Source organism: Carassius auratus, chromosome 9 (assembly GCF_003368295.1).
Source record: "Carassius auratus strain Wakin chromosome 9, ASM336829v1, whole genome shotgun sequence".
NCBI lineage: Eukaryota > Metazoa > Chordata > Actinopteri > Cypriniformes > Cyprinidae > Carassius > Carassius auratus.
Window position 1 is genome coordinate 36,959,492 of NC_039251.1, and position 20,182 is coordinate 36,979,673.

A 20,182-nucleotide genomic window follows, 5' to 3' on the forward strand; every position below is an offset into this window, starting at 1 on the left:
TCACTGTACAGGGCAGATGGCAGACAGTGTGTATGGCGTTGTGTGGGTGAGCGGTTTCCTGATGTCAGCGTTGTGGATTGAGTGGCCCATGGTGGTGGTGGGGTTATGGACAACAAACACAGGTGCATTTTATTGATGTCACTTTGAAATGCACAGAGATACAGTGACAAGATTCTGAGGCCCATTGTTGTGCCATTCGTCCATGACCATCACCTCATGTTGCAGCATGATAATGCACGGGCCCATGTCACCTTACACGTCACCCATTGAGCATGTTTGAGATGCCCTGGATCAGTGTATACAACACCGTGTTCCAGTTCCTGCCAATATCTGACTGGTTTTCGGACCTCCTGGACCCCCCAATACAGTAAACTGCACATTTTAGAGTGGTCTTTTATTGTGGCCAGCCTAAGACACACCTGTGCAGTAATCATGCTGTCTAATCAGCATCTTGATATGCCACACCTGTGAGGTGGATGGATCATCTCGGCAAAGGAGAATTGCTCACTAACACAGATTTAGACAGATTTGTGAACAATATTTGAGAGAAACAGGCTTTTTGTGTAAATAAAAAAACTCTTAGATCTTTGAGTTCAGCTCATGAAAAATGGGGCAAAAACAAAAGTGTTGCATCGTTGTTAACTGAGAAGATGCACAAATAAACGCTGAAAATGAAGTGGATTTACGCATCTTCTCTATTAACAATGGCTCTGTGTAGTAACAGCTGCTCTATGTGAAATCACGCACCTGAGGGAATTAACCGCTGATTAGAGAACCGGCTTTACTGACGAGATGCGCATTAACCATCGGCCGATCGTGATCGGAGCACCTCTAGTGTTCAGGTTTTAGCACCTTATATGTAACTATAATTATTTCTGTCCGGATCGATCCCATAGAAGAAGAAACACTTATGAGATATAAAAACAAAGCCAAAGCAGTAAAGTGTCAAACCTTTACAAAATAACAATAGACAATTCTAAAATAGACAGCAGGGAACACGAGAAACACTTTATAACAGGCAAACTGATGAATCAGTACCTGAAGGACTAAAACCTGAGATTTGATTTGAAATAAAAAGTCTAAATTACACCAATAAAACATCCAATAGCAGGACAGAACAGTATATCTGCTGAGTCAAGTATAAAGAGTTGTCTATATGTAGATGCTGTAAAGGATGTTTGCGTCCTCTCGTAGGGGTCGGGAATGATGGACGGGACTAAACCAGGTCGTGCTATGCGCCGTGTTGGTTCAATGCCCGCTCGTGTTCAGCCGCTGTACAGAAGCAGCGTCTCTCCGTCTCGAGGGTCTCTTCGGACCACTGGAAGCTCCTATGGGTCGCCGATTACGACTGAACCTAGAGCTCTTTTCACAAGCGCCACACAGAAGGCCTCTCCTTCCCCCCGCTCCAGCTGCACCACCTCACCCTATTCTGGAGCGGTGGGCTCTGTGAGAGAAGACCAGCACGCAGTACCACAGCATTATGGGTCGATGATGTCAAGGACGTTTCTGCATGACGTATCTAATCCATACATTACACACAGCTATGAGATCTACGAGCGGATAGACCCGCGACCAGACAACTTCACAGGTAAGAAAACATTCCTTCCTCACTTCTTTATTGAACCCTCAAGTGTGAACGATCATGAATTCCCTGGGACTCTTTCCTGGCCATGTGGCTAACACAGAGAAAGTACAGGTCTTAATATGTTATATTACAGTCAGCTGATAGCAGAGCTTGACTACGAGGCCTGCCTGAACTAACGCAGAACGCTTGATTTAACAACATTTTTGCTATTGGTTTAAACACTGTGCAAGGGTCAGACGGTTAACAAGTTGTTAACAAAGGGAAATTAAATGTGATATAGTTGTTTACAAATGATCTAATGGTCTTCATCCCCGACGTGATCTGGGCAGAAATCATGTTCATGGATGAGCTAATGGTTTATTAACGTAGTAGAATGAAGCAGGGTGAGCTTTTATTATGCCACAGTGAACCACTTCCTCTGCTTCCAGTTGTGCGTATGTGGTGTAAAGCAGCGCTGTTTTTCCATACTACATACATTTGAATGTTCTTTTATAATATTACTCTGAGCAGTCATCACCAGTCTATTAAAACGCACAACATATTAAAGCATCTTTGGTGTTTCCATATGTTTTCCATGTCACTAGTTTAAATTGCTTATATCTCTGGATTTAAATATTAATCTAAACATTTGGGATAATGTAAGTACACAAGTCAGCAAAATATACTGTATGACACCGTTCTAGTTGTTTTGGGATATTTTCATAAAAAATATCTTACATATTGTGCCTTAAGGCAATATTCAGGCTCTCCCAAAATATGATGATTGTTATCTATTCAAAATGTGTTAGTTATCTAATGTCAAGTATAATGTATATAACTGTGTGTACTTACAGTATATGAATCCAAATAATGAATCTTTTTTTTTATTTTTATTTTTATGTCAATTTAATGAAAAACAGTAGAGAAAATCAACCTTGGTTAAAGGGATAGGGGATCGATTTAGTCATCCGCATGTCAAACTTAATTTCTATGCAACATAAAAGATCCCCCATTGGCAACCAACACATTCTTTGAATTATATTCTATTTTGAAATGATGATTTTATTTGTGTACAGGAATCAGACTTGAATTTACATTTACATTTATTCATTTAGCAGACACTTTTATTCAAAGCGACAAAAAAAGCAATGTCTCAGGTTAGCTTAACAATGTACACATAGCAAGTTTTTTTTTTTTTCAAGTTCTCTGACAGTTTTCCAGATTTCTATCATGCAGCATTTGTTTACGAAAAAAAAATCCTATATATTAAAAAAAAAAAAAAAAATGATTATCATTTTTGAGTCCATGAATTTGCCTACCAATGAAATGAGAAGGGCAGCTTTCACTCTCAACCAAACTAGCATTAACTAGCCAATCAGGATGTTTTGCTCTTGAAACAAGATGTGCATGATCGTATCCAATTGCAAAGTCGCAGCCCTGATGAATGGGGAAGCGCGACAAAAAGCTGCAAGGCATAGTGGTCAAAGATGTCCATCTAGAGCATATTTACATAGAAAACCTAATATAAAGCAGCGGAGCATTGTAAACAGTTTGAGTAATCATCTCATCTCCATAAGACAGATATGATTGCCAGAACATATTAACCGGTACTTTTGAAAAGGTCCTGTTCACACATGATCTATTAAAGGGGTCATATGATGCGATTTCAATTTTTTCTCTTTGGAGTGTTACAAGCTCTTGGTGCATAGAGAAGATCTGCAGAGACTAAAGTCTCAAATCCAAAGAGATATTCTTTATCAAAGTTAAGACTCTGCCACGCGCCCCTAAAATGATTTGTTTAAACACACCTACACATCTCTACATCACTATGTGTAAATATTTGTGTAATGTTGCCCAAAAAAGCACTTTATTTGGTCTTCTTAAAGTAGATGCATTTAGGAATCTTTAAGATTACTTACAACAGAACAGCAACACATTTTTTGGACGACTGTTTCGTAAATCTAGGAGAGGAGGTCATTCTGACTTTGCTACGACAATCTGGCGCTTCTGAATCAGCTACAGGAAGTATGTTTTGTAATTAGTTTAAGTATTTGCTATTGAATTTTCAAATGCAGAGTGTGTGTATGTGTGTGTGTGTGTGTGTGTGTGAGAGAGAGACAGAGTCACACAGTCAGCTGTCTTAACCGTTTGTGGCTTTTGTACTGCAAACACACATGAGCTTCATCATGTATGTGATGGCACTTATGAGTAAGACTCAAACCATTGAAGTGTTGTTCCTGAGATGCTCTTTGCCAGTAGGGTTGATAGGAGGATCTGGTGGTTAACCGTGTCAAAAGCAGCGGACAGATCAAGCAGGATAAGTACTGAAGATTTGGATTCTGCTCTTGCCAGTCTTAGAGCTTCAACAACTGAGAGCAAAGCCGTCTCAGTTGAATGTCTTCTGAAGCCAGATTGGTTGCTGTCAAGGAGGTTGTTGTGTGTGAGAAATGTAGAGACTTGTTTGAACACAGCTCGTTCAAGTGTTTTTGCAATAAAAGGAAGAAGGGAAACTGGTCTGTAGTTCTCTAAAAGAGATGGGTTGAGGGTGAGTTTCTTTAATATTGGGGTTATACGTGCCTGTCTAAATGATGAGGGGAAAACACCAGTGTGGAGGGAAGTGTTGATGATGTGGGTGAGTGCAGGTACAACTGCAGGAGAAATGGCTTGAAGGAGATGAGATGGAATAGGATCAAGTAGACAAGTAGAAGGATGATGAGAAAGGATAAGTTTTGAGACTTCTGCCTCACAGTAAATTTACCAGTTGGTTTTATTAACAAACCAATTTTACCTGTACATGATCAGTAGAGCAGTGTTGTGTATAAATAAGGTCCAGTTGGTTGCCCGATTTGTGAATAGCAGTACTTGACACTCGGTTGAGATCAAAAGAGGCAAGCAGAGTCTGGAAGTCTGCAGATTGAGGTTTATCTAGATGGATGTTGTAGTCTCCAAGCATAACTAGGGGAGTACTTTCCACAGAAAAGGTTGAGAGCAATACATCTAATTCATCCAAAAAGTTACCTACTGGTCCTGGGGTCGATAAACGACTACAAAATAGATTTGAAGAGGGTAGGTAACCGTAACTGAATGTGATTAAAAGGGGCTGTTAATGCCCAGAGAAGGTAAAGGAATACATTTCCAATTATTAGAGATAAGCAGACCAGTACGAAGTATAGATATATGGTAAATACAATTTACTAAGTGTTTGTCAGTAGAGTATGTGTGTGGTGGTGTCTCTAACTATTTGTTTGTATTGTCATCGTTAGGTGTGCGAGCATCTTATACAAGTCAACACAGTCAGATGGGTGCTGATCTGAGGTCAGCCGCTTCCCCTGACCGCTATATAGGACCTATTTATGAGGACCGGACGTTTCAGAGACCCCTGTACCACAGCCTCAGCCAGACAGCTGCAGACCTGAACCACAGCCCACAGAGTCCACTCTACAGGTCGCCTTTCGGTATGGAACCGCCTTTCTGCTGCTGCTTTGTTTGAACTGTATAAACATTTATTATTTTAAAAACAATTGTGTATAACATCTAATGCAAGTAATTTGTATATATTTAGATTAGATTAGATTAAACTTTATTGTCATTGCACATGTAAGGTAGCCTGACTACGTCAGACTTCGTACTTCCGCTCAATTTCAGTTCGCTTCTGTGCTCAGTCTGAGATAGCAAACCATCTCCCAGTTTTCCTCCAGCTCCAAAACAGCCGGCCAATCAGTGAACAGAGAGCAGGCTGAGAGCCGTGACGTAGACACAGAGCGCCGAGTTTATGCTTGTTCTTTAGGTTAGGGAAATTGAATACGACACGGGAGACATGGAGACACGGGATGCTATTCGCAGAGTGTTTTTCACATTTTGAATGGAGGTGATGTTGTGGCCCTTCCCGCGACAGGTTTTGGGAAAAGTTTAATTTATCAACTATTACCGATCGTCAGCGAGAGACTAGGGAGGCCAAAGTCCGAAAAGGTGATAATTGTGATTGTGTCCCCCTTGGTCTGCGAGCCAAAAACTGTGCTAAAATTGTGCCATCTGAACTCGGCTTAATGTTGCACTCATGCTCAAATCGAGCCAAGATCACGCGCTGACATACTATTTCTTCAGTAGGCCTTTTGTTTTTTCTTGTTTATAGTGAAATTCTTGAATAAATGTTCAAATTATTAATTAAAAAACGTGTCTTGTTTTTCAAGCCACTTGGCAAACCTTCCTAAAAAAAATTAAATTACTGAAAAATTATATATCATTTTCATTAGGCCTACTCTATTTCCATGAAAACTCAGCTTCAATTATTGTGCAACAGAACATTTAAAACATGCTTAAATGCACATAGAATTTCACAAAATATACCTTTGCTTATCAGTCCCATGAAAAGCCACAAAATAATTATTTAGTGGCGTTAAAGGAGCTATGTGGAGGTTTTTACTTAAAAAAAAATCTTTAAGAGTTTTCATTTGTACATGTATGAGCCAACCATGATGTAATAAAAAAAAGAATGACACCTCGACTGTCCACCACGGTTGCCTCTATCAGCCTGTAGGCTCAATTGTGTGTGGAGGAGTCGGGCACGAAATGGTGCGAAAATTCACAAAATGGGACGTCATGCCCGTTCTCGTCTACTTGGGCTTACAACCGTACGGCACACCAGCCATTATAGTAAGCAGCGGCAATAGTGTTTTCAAATGGACTCTGCGGATGGAAAGAAGCGACCAGTTTCCACGGACACTCCTCGAAGTAAAAAACAAACAAACAAAGAGCGTGCTCCTCTGCGCACTGAGAACGAGCATGAAACTGGCTGCAGTTCCTCTAACGACCAATGGTGTCAGTAACGGTTAGAAATTTCAGAACCTACGCAATGCTCCTTTAACAAAAGAAATTCACTTTTCAAAATTAAGAAAACTGTGTGGAAGTGCAGTCTACTACAACGTCTTTACAGGATCTTCGAATGCACTTTTAGAAACATTAGACAGACTATTGCTTAGCCTGTTCCTCAGATTATAAAACTAGCACATGACCAAAGGCCTTGATCATTAGACTTTGAATAAATTACTTTTTAATAATTAGAAAATTATTAATTGTTCGAAGTTGTGATTCTTTTTTTTTTCTCTGTTTATAATTGTGGAGACTCATCTAATATAATGTAACTAAATTCATGTATTTCAAATGTGCATTGTTTTTTTGTTTTTTATTGTGGATATGTTACAAAGTCTTAACAGAGCAGAGCAAAAAAATGAATCACAGTTATAGCACCACCAACAGCCCAAAGTTGTACTCAGCTTTATGCTAATAAATTTTGGGAAAAAGTCGTTTACGACTCATTTAGAAATTAAAAATTAAAACTATTTAAAACTATGTATTATGAGCTTGCATGCATGTAATCTGTTTTAGGAGACTCATAGAACAATATTAGCAACGTGACATTATAGGGTCACTTTAAAAGAAAAATGAAAGCTTCTGATTAATACTGTATGTGCTGTGGTTGCCGTGTTTCAGGTATGAGTAACCTGCAGCGGAGCTCCAGTCAGCGCAGTAACATGATGTACCAAAGAAATAACTATGCTTTAAACACCATATACACAGAAGCATACCAGTCTACCCCTTACTGGTCCCCTGATCCCAGCTACACACGCCAGCCCATGGATGATGATGCTACACGCTCCCCTTCAATAGACAGCATGCAGAAGGACCCAAGGTAGATGACATAAACGATGGTTACTAGCAGAGCTGCTACTCTGCATTCACATTAACACCCTCTGTTACTGCTGTGTGTGTGTGTGTGTGTGTGCATGTGCATGTGTTATAATCTATGAGCTAGCTTCATGGGAGTGTTATCATTGGGTTGATGTGTGTTTTGTAGAGAGTTTGCATGGCGTGACCCAGACCTACAGGAGGTCATCCACATGCTACAGCATCAGTTTCCGTCTGTGCAGGCTAATGCAGCGGCATACCTGCAACACCTGTGCTACAAAGACAACCACGTCAAGACCGAGGTAAACAATGTTCCATTGTCTAGGTCTGTGAGACATTTTTTAGTAAATTAAGAAATGGGATTTCTTAACTACTGGACAACTATATTTCAAATTCTTTCTGAGGTATATATTAAAGAAATTAGGCCTAGTTCTGAAATAGATGTTTTTGGAGCACCTGAAAAAGGTACAGTCAAAAATTGTGCTTTTGCATGTCTTTTGGCTTGGAGAAGAATATTACTTGATTGGAAAGCAAGGAAGCCCCCTTTAGTTTCACTCTGGCTTAGTGATGTGATGTTTTTAAAATTGGAACAAAAGTAATATTCTCTCCATACTCCATATGGACTCCGGTGATCTCATATTTTGAAAAAGATCTAACTCTTCTCCCAAACTAAAATAAATAATTGAATTAAAAGACCTGCATTATGTAACAAACCCAATGGATTAACATTGATGTCAAGTAATTCATTACTGTAATATTAACAACTTGAGATTTATTTATTTTTATTATTGATTTTTCATTATGTATTTAATTCTGTTTTATTTTCTTCTGTGGGGGTGGTAAGTTGTGGTGGTGGGGGGGGGGGGGGAATTAAAGAGCATTGTTAACTTTTTGCATGTAACATGTTAACCTGTTCTTCAATTAATATATATATATATATACAGGTGCAGGTCATATAATTAAAATATCATCAAAAAGTTGAATTATTTAACTAATTCCATTCAAAAAGTGAAACTTGTATATTATATTCATTCATTACACACAGACTGATATATTTAAAATGTTAATTTCTTTTAATTTTGATGTTTCTGACTGACAACTAAAGAAAATCCCAATTTCAGTATCTCAGAAAATTAGAATATTGTGAAAAGGTTTAATATTGAAGACACCTGGTGCCACACTCTAATCAGCGAATTAACTCAAAACACCTGCAAAGTCTTTAAATGGTCTCTCAGTCTAGTTCTGTAGGCTACACAATCATGGGGAAGACTGCTGACTTCACAGTTCTCCAAAAGAGGACCACTGACACCTTGCACAAGGAGGACAAGACACAAAAGGTCATTGCAAAAGAGACTGGCTGTTCACAGAGCTCTGTGTCCAAGCACATTAATAGAGAGGAGAAGGGAAGGAAAAGATGTGTTAGAAAAGAAAAGTGTACAAGAAATCGAGATAACTGCACCCTGGAGAGGATTGTGAAACAAAACCCATTCAGAAATGAAGAAGAAGAAAGTGAAGTGACATTCAGCCAAGTATGGTGACCCATACTCAGAATTTGTGCTCTGCATTTAACCCATCCGAAGTGCACACACACAGAGCAGTGAACACACACACACACTGTGAGCACACACCCGGAGCAATGGGCAGCCATTTATGCTGCGGGAGATTCACAAAGAGTGGACTGCAGCTGGAGCCAGTGCTTCAAGAACCACTACACACAGACGTGTACAAGACATGGGTTTCAGCTTCGCATTCCTTGTGTCAAGCCACCCTTGAACAACAGACAGCGTCAGAAGCGTCTCGCTTCAGAAAGGACTGGACTGCTGCTGAGTGGACCACAGTTATGTTCTCTGATGAAAGTAAATCAGGGTCCCAGAGTCTGGAGGAAGAGAGGAGAGGTACACAATCCTCGTTGCTTGAGATCCAGTCTAAAGTTTCTACAGTCAGTGATGGTTTGGGGTGCCATGTCATCTGCTGGTGTCTGTCCACTGTGTTTTCTGAGGTCAAAGGTCAACACAGCTGTATACCAGGAAGTGTTAGTGCATTTCATGCTTCCTGCTGCTGACCAACTTTATGGAGATGCAGATTTCATTTTCCAACAGGACTCTGCACCTGCACACAGTGCCAAAGCTTCCAGTACCTGGTTTAAGGACCATGGTATCCCTGTTCTTAATTGGTCAGCAAACTCCCCCGACCTTATCCCCATAGAGAATCTGTGTGGTATTGTGAAGAGGAAGATGTGATATATCAGAGCCAAGAATGCAGAAGAGCTGAAGGCCACTATCAGAGTAACCTGGTCTCTCATAACACCTGAGCAGTGCCACAGACTGATCCACTCCATCCCACGCCGCATTGCTGCAGTCATTCAGACAAAAGAGACACAACTAAGTATTGAGTGCTGTACATGCTCATACTTTTCATGCTCATACTTTTCAGTTGGCCAAGATTTCTAAAAATCCTTTCTTTGTATTTGTCTTAAGTTATATTCAAATTTACAGGGATACTGAATTTGGGATTTTCCTTAGTTGTCAGTTATAATCATCAAAATTAAAAGAAATAAACATTTGAAATATATCAGTCTGTGTGTAATGAATAATTATAATGAATATAATATACAAGTTTTATTTTTTGAATGGAATTAGTGAAATCAACTTTTTAATGATATTCTAATTATATGACCAGCACCTATGTGTGTGTGTGTGTGTGTGTGTGTATATATATATATATATAGTGAATGGAAGGGATCACAAATACAGAACAGTGGCAGACAGAAGGAAATGTTTGGGACACCTCTTTGCATTGCAATTGCATTTCTGCTGTGTGTCACTAAGTAGCAACAGAAATGAAATCCCTCACTTTTAATGCAGATTGTTTGAGCAACCCCTGGACAACATGAAAATCTCTTGTGTTTTGAAGGTGTGTCGTCTGGGAGGAATAAAACACCTGGTGGATTTGTTGGATCATAAGGTTCTGGAGGTGCAGCGGTACGCATGCGGAGCCCTGAGGAACCTCGTTTATGGCAGAGCTACAGATGACAACAAGATTGCCGTGAAAAACGCAGGTGGAGTTCCTGCACTGCTTCGCCTGCTGAGAACAACAGTGGACACTGAAGTACGAGAGCTGGTCACAGGTCAGCCAGTCTGGTGTTAAATACGCGTGTGTTTAGCTTATCTCTTTTATGTACTGTATGCATTCTATCAGTATACACACATTTCCCTGAATGTATCTATAGAAAAAAACGGGACTGATTTAAGACAGTGAATGTTGTTGGCTGTTGAAGACACAGTTAAAATTATGTAATGGTTGTGATCATTCAGACTTGATCAGGTCAAGCACTCTGTAATCACAGGTGAACTGATCCGGCAGATCTTCCACAAAACAGTGTTATAAGAGTGGATGTAGAAAATACATCTTTTGAATATACCGTATGAAGTCAATGTCCCGTTAGCTCGGAGAGCTTTGTTTTCCCTCTTGACTAAGTGTTGTCTGTTATTTGTTTATTGGTCTAATTCTTGGGTTGCACTGGTTAGTCACTCATTGCTTCGTTCGCACTCTTCTGAATTATGTAGAATTAATAAGGAGTAATCACAAAGTAAGTCTGTTTAGTTGTGCTATCTTACCAAGAGTATAGTAAATGTAAGTTAAAGTGTTTTCGATATAAACAGTTAAAACTTGGAGTGGCAATAAAGTCTTAAAATGTATGGTAAGAGTCTTATAAAAGGTATTAAATGTAACTCCATGATTTCTGTATATAACTCGTGAAGGCCATAACTACTGTGATGCAGATAATCGAGGGTTTGCGTACGATTGTCCAGAAACATCCTGGTGTGAACTGCTTTCTGTGTGTAGGTGTGTTGTGGAACCTGTCTTCGTGTGACGCAGTGAAGATGACAATCGTCCGCGATGCCTTAAGCAGCGTGACCAACACTGTGATCATCCCTCACTCGGGCTGGAGCAGCGCTGACTATCATCACGAGCACAAGCTCAAGCTGCACTCCTCGGTCGTGCTGCGCAACAGCAGCGGCTGTCTCAGGTAACCGCAGGGGTCCATATCAATACATGTCATAGGAAGTCAAAAAAAAAGGAGAAAAGACGTAGATCTTGTCCAATTCTTCCAGTTTATTTATGAATACACACACAATTATGTTTCAGGAACTGTAACCCTCATGTCAATGAGGATCAGGGGCTTTCACGTTCCAAAATTACATCAATTACAAAATTAAATAATAATTATCAAAAATAAATAATAGTTTTGGGAATCATTGTTTTCACTATTTATTTAGTAAAAAGGCTTGACTGCTTCTTTTATTTGTATACTTTTACCATTTAATCAATCTCAGCATGCGTTAATGTTGTGTCACTAGACGTTTGCCTCACAAAGGCTAAATCATGCCTACATTAATTCTGCTAAACTTTAACTAAACACTAAATCAAAATGTGTTCACAAAATAAAACTAGCAACATTAATGAAACTAATAATTTTATAGCCAGACTAGCCCCGCCCCTACATTAACTTTGTTAAATATTTTTAACGCTTTTAATCTGGAAATATTAATCATCTGCGTTAACGTGCTAATTTTGACTGTGCTATTAAAGAGTAGTTTAAAGAGTATTACACATTTGCTGTAAGTTAAAGCATGTTAAAGGGGGGGTGAAATGCTATTTCATGCATACTGAGTTTTTTACACTGTTAAAGAGTTGGGATTCCCATGCTAAACATGGACAAAGTTTCAAAAATTAAGTTGTACGTTTGAAGGAGTATTTCTGTTCCAAAAGTATTCCTTCCGGTTTGTCACAAGTTTCGGAAAGTTTTTTTCGAGTATGGCTCTGTGTGACGTTAGATGGAGCGGAATTTCCTTATATGGGTCCTGAGGCACTTCTGCCGGAAGAGCGCGCTCCCGTATAGCAGAGCACTGAGAGCACAACAGACTTCACTGATCAGAGCGAGAGCGTCGCCAAATGTCACAAAAGAAGTGTGTTTTTGGTTGCCAGGGCAAGACAACCCTGCACAGATTACCAAAAGAGAAACAGCATTAAGGGACCAGTGGATGGAGTTTATTTTTACAGAGCATCAACGGAGTTGTGCAAGTGTTTGTGTTTGTTCCCTGCATTTCAAAGATGCTTGTTTTACAAACAAGGCCCAGTTTGACGACGGACGCATCGTTTATTTCTTAAGGATGATGCAATCCCAAGGAAAAAGGGTCACGATCGTGTGTTGGAACCGCAGGCGGTGAGTAAAACTGCTTCAAATATCTCTGCCTCCTTGTTAGTGCGTCCCCTCCCATCGGAGACCCGGGTTCGAGCCTCGCTCGGAGCGAGTCCTTGCTGCTGCTGCTCTCGTTCAGTTTCAGCATTCACAGCTGTCACAGCTTCCAAACGCTCTCAACGCAAAAGCCTACTGGCGCTCGTGATTCTTTAGCTCCGCCCACACGTCACGCCTCCAGCCGGTTGTGTTTTTCCAGGAAAAATCGGTACAGACTATCTTTCTCTTATGAATATAATAAAACTAAATACTTTTTGGAGTTATGAAGGATGCAGTACTACTCTATAGGTACTCAAGATTAACAGGAGATTGAGTAAAAAAGAGCATTTCACCCCCCCTTTAAAGCATATTTTCTATGAACATTTTTCACATTTGTATGTAGTAAGTGGTTTATAATGGATTGTTCTACATTGGGAATTCATTCACTACACTGTGCACCATGCCTAAAAAAACCATTTAACTGTGATTATATTACAACATATAACTTGTTAACTTATTGCTTGAATTAGGTTAAAGTGTTTTTCCATGACCTCAAATTCTACTCCTAAATAAACTCAGAGCTGCATGGCTCTGTTTGTGAATGACTGTTGCCCACAGGAACCTGAGTTCAGCTGGAGAAGAAGCCCGCAAATACATGCGCTCCTGCGAGGGACTCGTGGACTCACTACTGTACGTCATCAAAGCTTGTGTCAGCACCTCTGACTTCGACAGCAAGGTACGGACACGCACACACACACACACACACACACACACACACACTCATGTTCAGTCAGTGAAGCCAGTCTCTCTCTCAGATTGTGGAAAACTGTGTCTGCATCCTGAGGAATCTCTCCTATCGGCTGGAGCTGGAAATATCCCCCTCCGGTCTGACAGCCAATCAGGAGCTCGATGGGGTAATGGGGTCAGAGTCACCCAGAAAAGAGAAGGAGAACAGCTGCTGGGGGAGGAAGAAGAGAAAGAAGAAGAATATACCTGAAGAACAGGTGAGACTTCACCAGGTGAGGGTTTATCAGCACAGTCTCTCTGAGTGGACTGATCACTCTCCCGTGTGTTTTATTCTCTCAGTGGGACGGTGTCGGGCCGATCCCGGGCTTCTCCAAGTCTCCTAAAGGTGCTGAAATGCTGTGGCACCCATCTGTAGTGAAGCCCTATCTCACCCTGTTAGCTGAGAGCTCAAACCCTGCCACACTAGAGGGCTCGGCCGGGTCACTCCAGAACCTCTCCGCAGGACACTGGAAGGTGTGGACATGAGGGGTCACAGTCCCAGACAGGGCTTGTGATAGAGCTGGTGTTTCGGGGACACTCTGCAGTTATACACAGTTTAATTGAAGTTAATTCTGTGTGTGTAGTTTGCGGCGTATATCCGTGCAGCAGTGCGTAAGGAGAAAGGTTTGCCCATCCTGGTGGAGTTACTGCGCATGGATAACGACCGGGTGGTGTGCTCCATCGCCACAGCTCTCAGAAACATGGCCCTGGACGTGAGAAACAAAGAACTGATCGGTGAGCGAATATTTCACTCCTGCAGTATGTGTCTTATCATCTTTACATGTACTGTGCTTTACACAATACAGACTGTGTCAAAGAAGCGTCACAGCTTCACTTAAACAGGAAAATAGTGTCAACAATACAAACAGCTCAGACTCGTCTGTTCATTACCAGAGCTGCCACGAAGACCGTTTCACTGTGAAGAAGCTGGATAATGCTAACTGTGTGAGTGTGATGATGATGTTGGTGTGTCTCAGGGAAATACGCCATGCGGGACCTGGTGAACCGTTTACCGGGAGGAAACACCACACAGCTGTCAGACGATACGGTGGCAGCCATCTGCTGCACGCTGCATGAGGTCAGCAGAAGAAACATGGAGAACGCTAAAGCCCTGGCGGATGCGGGCGGCATCGAGAAACTGGTCAACATCACCAAGGGCAGAGGGGAAAGGTCAGAGACTGCTATGAATGCTCCACAAATAACCCTTAAACACATTCCTCCTCCACCTTGACGTGTCTGCTTGTGTTCACAGCCGGTACTCTGTGAAGGTGGTGAAGGCGGCCGCTCAGGTGCTCAACACACTGTGGCAGTACAGAGACCTGCGCACCATCTACAAGAAGGTGAGCGGCGGCACCGTGGGGCTACAGCTGCTCCACATCAGAGCCGTGTGTTTACTTCCTCTTCCTGTGTTTGAGCAGGACGGCTGGAATCAGAATCACTTCCTGACTCCTGTCTCGACTCTGGAGAGAGAGCGCTTCAGATCCGCACCCGCTCTACCGTCGAGCACACTACAGATGACCCCTGCGCACCACACAGGCTAGTGTCACGATACACACACACACACACACACATGCATTACAGTGTTTTACAGCTGGTCACGATCATGAAGAGACCAGGTGTAAACTCCTTCTGAAAGATGCATCTAAATCCAGTCGCTCAGACCACTTCAGGAGGATTGCAGACCAAACTGGACAAGTGTAAACGCTTCTGATCGGTGAAACCACATGTGCACATTTTACTTTAAGTGTGAGAGCATTTTATTGGCTGTGTGGCATGTTATAGTCAGATATATGAGAGTACTAATCAGGGCTTGAAAACGGAAAAAAATAATTCAATCGTTTCACTCTGAGCAGAATCTATATTTTAACGTTTCTGTTCGGCGTTCCTCTGATATTATTACTGTTCTGAAACCGGTTCGGGAGGAAGAAATACTGGTTAATAACGTTATTTTTAAAAATCGCCTAGGATTTGTCTAATAATAATAATATAATAATAATAAAGTACAGCGTTTTCTTTACTCAAAAAGAAAAGAAAAAAATAGAGATCTAACGTCGGCCAATAACCCGCTGCGCTTAGTCTCAGCCAATACAGCATCTTTAATAGATTTTGGACAAATGTAGGCTATTAAAAATAAAAAATCTATCAACACTTTAAAGACATCAAAGTATTTTTTAAGATATTTAAATAGTTTGCTGCATTGTTAAAAAAACAAAAAGCACTTGTATAAGATTGAATTTTGAGACCTAAAGTCACGGCTCACGTCACATTTTATTAGCCTACTACTTTCCGAAATAATGAAGGCTAAAATGCCTGTAGTCTAAAGCAAAATGATTACAAACCTCATAAAAACAGTTATTAGTTTTTCTCCAAAACAAATCCTCTAAAGTTTAGGCTATAAAAACATCAATCTAAAACCAAATTAATTTAAGGTGAAGCTGATCCCTACCTCTCTCATTGACCACAAATCCAAATGTTTCCATGTTCCCGATGTATCTGGATGCTAAAATATGATTTATTATAAAGTGTTTGTGCTTTCATCGACATAAAACAATATAGCACAAGTATGTTGTGTCGACGCGATGGTCATAACAACACAAGACATTGTTCAAAGCTGTCCAGCTTTTGCAAAATAAAGAAACTACTCTCTGCTCTTTCCTTTCCGAAAACTTTGGAACGTGTCACAATGAATCCTAATTTAGCACATTTTTTTTTTTCATTTCGTTAGTCTGTCGATATGAATCTAAATACAGTATTGTTCAAAATAATAGCAGTACAATGTGACTAACCAGAATAATCAAGGTTTTTAGTATATTTTTTATTGCTACGTGGAAAACAAGTTACCAGTAGGTTCAGTAGATTGTCAGAAAACAAACAAGACCCAGCATTCATGATATGCACGCTCTTAAGGCTGTGCAATTGGGCAATTAGTTGAAAGGGGTGTGTTCAAAAAAATAGCAGTGTCTACCTTTGACTGTACAAACTCAAAACTATTTTGTACAAACATTTTTTTTCTGGGATTTAGCAATCCTGTGAATCACTAAACTAATATTTAGTTGTATGACCACAGTTTTTTAAAACTGCTTGACATCTGTGTGGCATGGAGTCAACCAACTTGTGGCACCTCTCAGCTGTTATTCCACTCCATGATTCTTTAACAACATTCCACAATTCATTCACATTTCTTGGTTTTGCTTCAGAAACAGCATTTTTGGTATCACCCCACAAGTTCTCAGTCGGATTAAGGTCTGGAGATTGGGCTGGCCACTCCATAACATAAATTTTGTTGGTTTGGAACCAAGACTTTACCCGTTTACTAGTGTGTTTTGGGTCATTGTCTTGTTGAAACAACCATTTCAAGGGCATGTCCTCTTCAGCATAGGGCAACATGACCTCTTCAAGTATTTTAACATATGCAAACTGATCCATGATCCCTGGTATGCGATAAATAGGCCCAACACCATAGTAGGAGAAACATGCCCATATCATGATGCTTGCACCTCCATGCTTCACTGTCTTCACTGTGTACTGTGGCTTGAATTCAGAGTTTGGGGGTCGTCTCACAAACTGCCTGTGGCCCTTGGACCCAAAAAGAACAATTTTACTCTCATCAGTCCACAAAATGTTCCTCCATTTCTCTTTAGGCCTGTTGATGTGTTCTTTGGCAAATTGTAACCTCTTCTGCACATGCCTTTTTTTTAACAGAGGGACTTTGCGGGGGATTCTTGAAAATAGATTCGCTTCACACAGACGTCTTCTAACTGTCACAGTACTTACAGGTAACTCCAGACTGTCTTTGATCATCCTGGAGGTGATCATTGGCTGAGCCTTTGCCATTCTGGTTATTCTTCTATCCATTTTGATGGTTGTCTTCCGTTTTCTTCCACGTCTCTCTGGTTTTGCTCTCCATTTTAAGGCATTGGAGATCATTTTAGCTGAACAGCCTATCATTTTTTGCACCTCTTTATAGGTTTTCCCCTCTCTAATCAACTTTTTAATCAAAGTACGCTGTTCTTCTGAACAATGTCTTGAACGACCCATTTTCCTCAGCTTTCAAATGCATGTTCAACAAGTGTTTGCTTCATCCTTAAATAGGGGCCACCTGATTCACACCTGTTTCTTCACAAAATTGATGACCTCAGTGATTGAATGCCACACTGCTATTTTTTTGAACACACCCCTTTCAACTAATTCAACTAATTGCCCAATTGCACAGCCTTAAGAGCGTGCATATCATGAATGCTGGGTCTTGTTTGTTTTCTGACAATCTACTGAACCTACTGGTAACTTGTTTGCCACGCAGCAATAAAAAAATATACGAAAAACCTTGATTATTCTGGTTAGTCACATTGTACTGCTATTATTTTGAACAATACTGTAAATTTAGTGTATATGGCTATATTCCTCTTTATGTAATCCTATAGTTGTCCTGTTTTCTCATTCGGCACTATAAAATTAGATTTAGTTTCTGTTTCTGGTTCTGTTCCTGTCAAAATGTCGTTCGTTTCCGGTTTTCGTTCTTGTTCCTTGAACGGTTAAGAGTCCTGGCGCTAATGCGACGTCTCGCCGTGGATGAGTAACCCTTTAAGACAAGTCATGTCACTCGGCGGCCATCTTTGAAATGCCTCTCAGTCATGCAAGTGCAGTAACTTTCTCCTTAAAACATCAGATTCTCCAAAACTGTTCACCAAGATTACATTTTATATTTAATATCATCACCAATGAAATAGTTTATTTGACTCAAACAGCGTCTCTCTAGCAGACGGACTCGTCATTGGTTCATTGTTTCACATCGGCTCATACAGTGATTGTTTGTTTGTTTCAGCAGGCAGCACATTATCATCTCCCATCATGCACTCTGATCATCCCAAGACACAAAATAAGCAGGTTTATAATTACCAAGGAGAAAACGGCATCAGTAAAAACAGAACTATAGGTATGAGATCTTCTTCAACACAGGTGCCTGCTCACTAGAGTTCATAATCATTTCTTTTCCAATTCAGTGGTACTTTAATCTAGTCCCCGAATCCAAAGCTAGAACAGAGCTGCATGTATCTGCCTAACTCAAGTTGATTTTTTTAAGGGTCTGCTAAAGCCTCTCAGTGTTACTCTTCCCTGAGCAGAGAGGGCTCGAGACGAGAGCAGGTGAGACCGCCGAACTCCTTTACTGAGATCAGATATCAGATCAGATGCAGCACGAGCTCTTCTGATCCTGATCGAGATCCTTCTGTTTCGCTGAAGACCAGCTTGTTTTGTTTGTGTGCAGAAGGCGTATCGCACGGATGAAACGGGCCACAGAAACCACGAGACGTACCGCACATACCTGCATCCACCGCTCGCCCACGAGGACTCTTATCTGGAAAACATGGTGCACTATTCTCCTGCTGATTACAGCCAGACACACGGCTTCAGAAACACAAGCAACTACGCAGACTTTTACTCTTCCACCAGGAGACCGTTACACCACAGCGAACATTACCAGGGATCCCCCGATTCATGGGTGTAACACAGAAACACACCGCTTTAAAGAGAAGAGAGAAGAGGAGGCCAAGCGTAAGAATGTGATGGAGAATGTGTAGCAGGATGTTGGTTTAATGGCAGTAAGAAGTGAATGATGAACTCTGTGTGTATGGAGCAGGGGTGTGGAGAAACACAGGCCTGCAGAGTTCAGTTCAGACCCTGCTCCAACACATAACACGGTGAACACTAACAGACCTAACGGATCAGGCTGAACCCTGCAGGACTTCACACCCCTGAGGAAATGAACAATAAATAAGTGAATAAGGATGAAATGTATATGAAGGATTTCAGAGGGGATGTTGTACCTGTCGTTGTTGAGATCGATAATGCTATGGAGTCTTGTACATATCGTTCGTTTATTTGTAGATGATTGAAAATAGCTGCCACATGGTTTATGCTTTCCTACACTGGTAAAACCTAAGTGAATAAACATTACATCAGTTCAGAATTAATCATTCATTCTTGGGGTTTTTCATGCTGGTGTTATTATGACAGTATTGTACATTGGTTTAACAGAACAAATCCTCAAAGGGCAAACATCTCCATGTCCACTTTTCTTTTTTAATAGAAAAAAAGGATTTAAAATGTTTTTTTTTTTTTTACAGTTATATTATAACACTCTTAGATATGTCAATTAGCAACGACATCTATAAAATGTCAGTATCCAGAAAAACTGTCATGGAGATGAGATCTAGAAGAGGTTTAAATAAGAGCCCATACTAGACGAAATGGCTCAGTATCACACGCGTAACACTCATATTCATTCACAGTGAAGATGCACATTATATTTTTGAGAGGTGTCCCTTTACTAAACATTTTTTTTTTGCTTTCAAATTTTAAATAAATAAAAGATTTTATGAAAACCACGTGTTTTTAAAGAAACTCAAACAATTCAAACATATTTTTTCTTATTTGGAGAAATCTGTGATTATTTAGATGCAGTTTTTTGTTTGCATCAGTGATGTAGTTTTGGTTCCTCTGGTTTGTTTAGTTGGGGTCACTTCATCTTGATTGAAAATGATTGCACAGACACTATTTAAACTGAACAGAGATGATGACGTCACGGAATTCAATGATGAACTGCCTTTAACTGAAAAGTTAGTTTACTATTGTCATTTTGCATCATTGACGCACTAATATCCTATTTACTACTGTAACGTGCTTTGACAAGATCTGTATGAAAAACATTTATATAAATAAAGATGACTTCACTTGGATTGATATCCACAAGATTTAACAACTTTAAAATAAAAGAGTAATTGTTGTTAATATAACTTTATTGTAAAATCACTTCCGTATATTAGCAAATTAAGTTTCGCTGTATAAAATCATGTCAGAAACGAGCATACTCGCTCATTCGTCCACCGCGAGTCTCGTCCTCCTCAATAACA

At 40.3% G+C, this 20,182-nt stretch overlaps 1 protein-coding gene across 15 annotated transcripts in view; it reads left to right on the forward strand.

The window, feature by feature from the left end:
• The window catches only part of LOC113109166 (plakophilin-4-like), a 55,156-nt gene extending 35,150 nt beyond the window's left edge, over nt 1–20,006 (forward strand). For 14 of the 15 annotated variants that reach the window (XM_026272767.1, XM_026272770.1, XM_026272773.1 and 11 more), the window contains 16 exons: nt 1,195–1,588; nt 4,828–5,019; nt 7,055–7,253; nt 7,419–7,551; nt 10,163–10,376; nt 11,096–11,279; nt 13,107–13,224; nt 13,304–13,492; nt 13,575–13,748; nt 13,859–14,009; nt 14,252–14,444; nt 14,527–14,614; nt 14,693–14,810; nt 18,100–18,207; nt 18,355–18,416; nt 18,538–20,006. In XM_026272767.1, coding sequence (XP_026128552.1) covers nt 1,195–1,588; nt 4,828–5,019; nt 7,055–7,253; nt 7,419–7,551; nt 10,163–10,376; nt 11,096–11,279; nt 13,107–13,224; nt 13,304–13,492; nt 13,575–13,748; nt 13,859–14,009; nt 14,252–14,444; nt 14,527–14,614; nt 14,693–14,810; nt 18,100–18,207; nt 18,355–18,416; nt 18,538–18,777 — 2,757 coding nt within the window. In that variant the 3' untranslated portion in view covers nt 18,778–20,006. The remainder of the gene's footprint in view (nt 1–1,194; nt 1,589–4,827; nt 5,020–7,054; nt 7,254–7,418; nt 7,552–10,162; nt 10,377–11,095; nt 11,280–13,106; nt 13,225–13,303; nt 13,493–13,574; nt 13,749–13,858; nt 14,010–14,251; nt 14,445–14,526; nt 14,615–14,692; nt 14,811–18,099; nt 18,208–18,354; nt 18,417–18,537) is intronic. The other variant, XM_026272771.1, reaches the window with a different exon arrangement.
• The last annotated feature ends 176 nt before the right edge of the window (nt 20,007–20,182 follow it).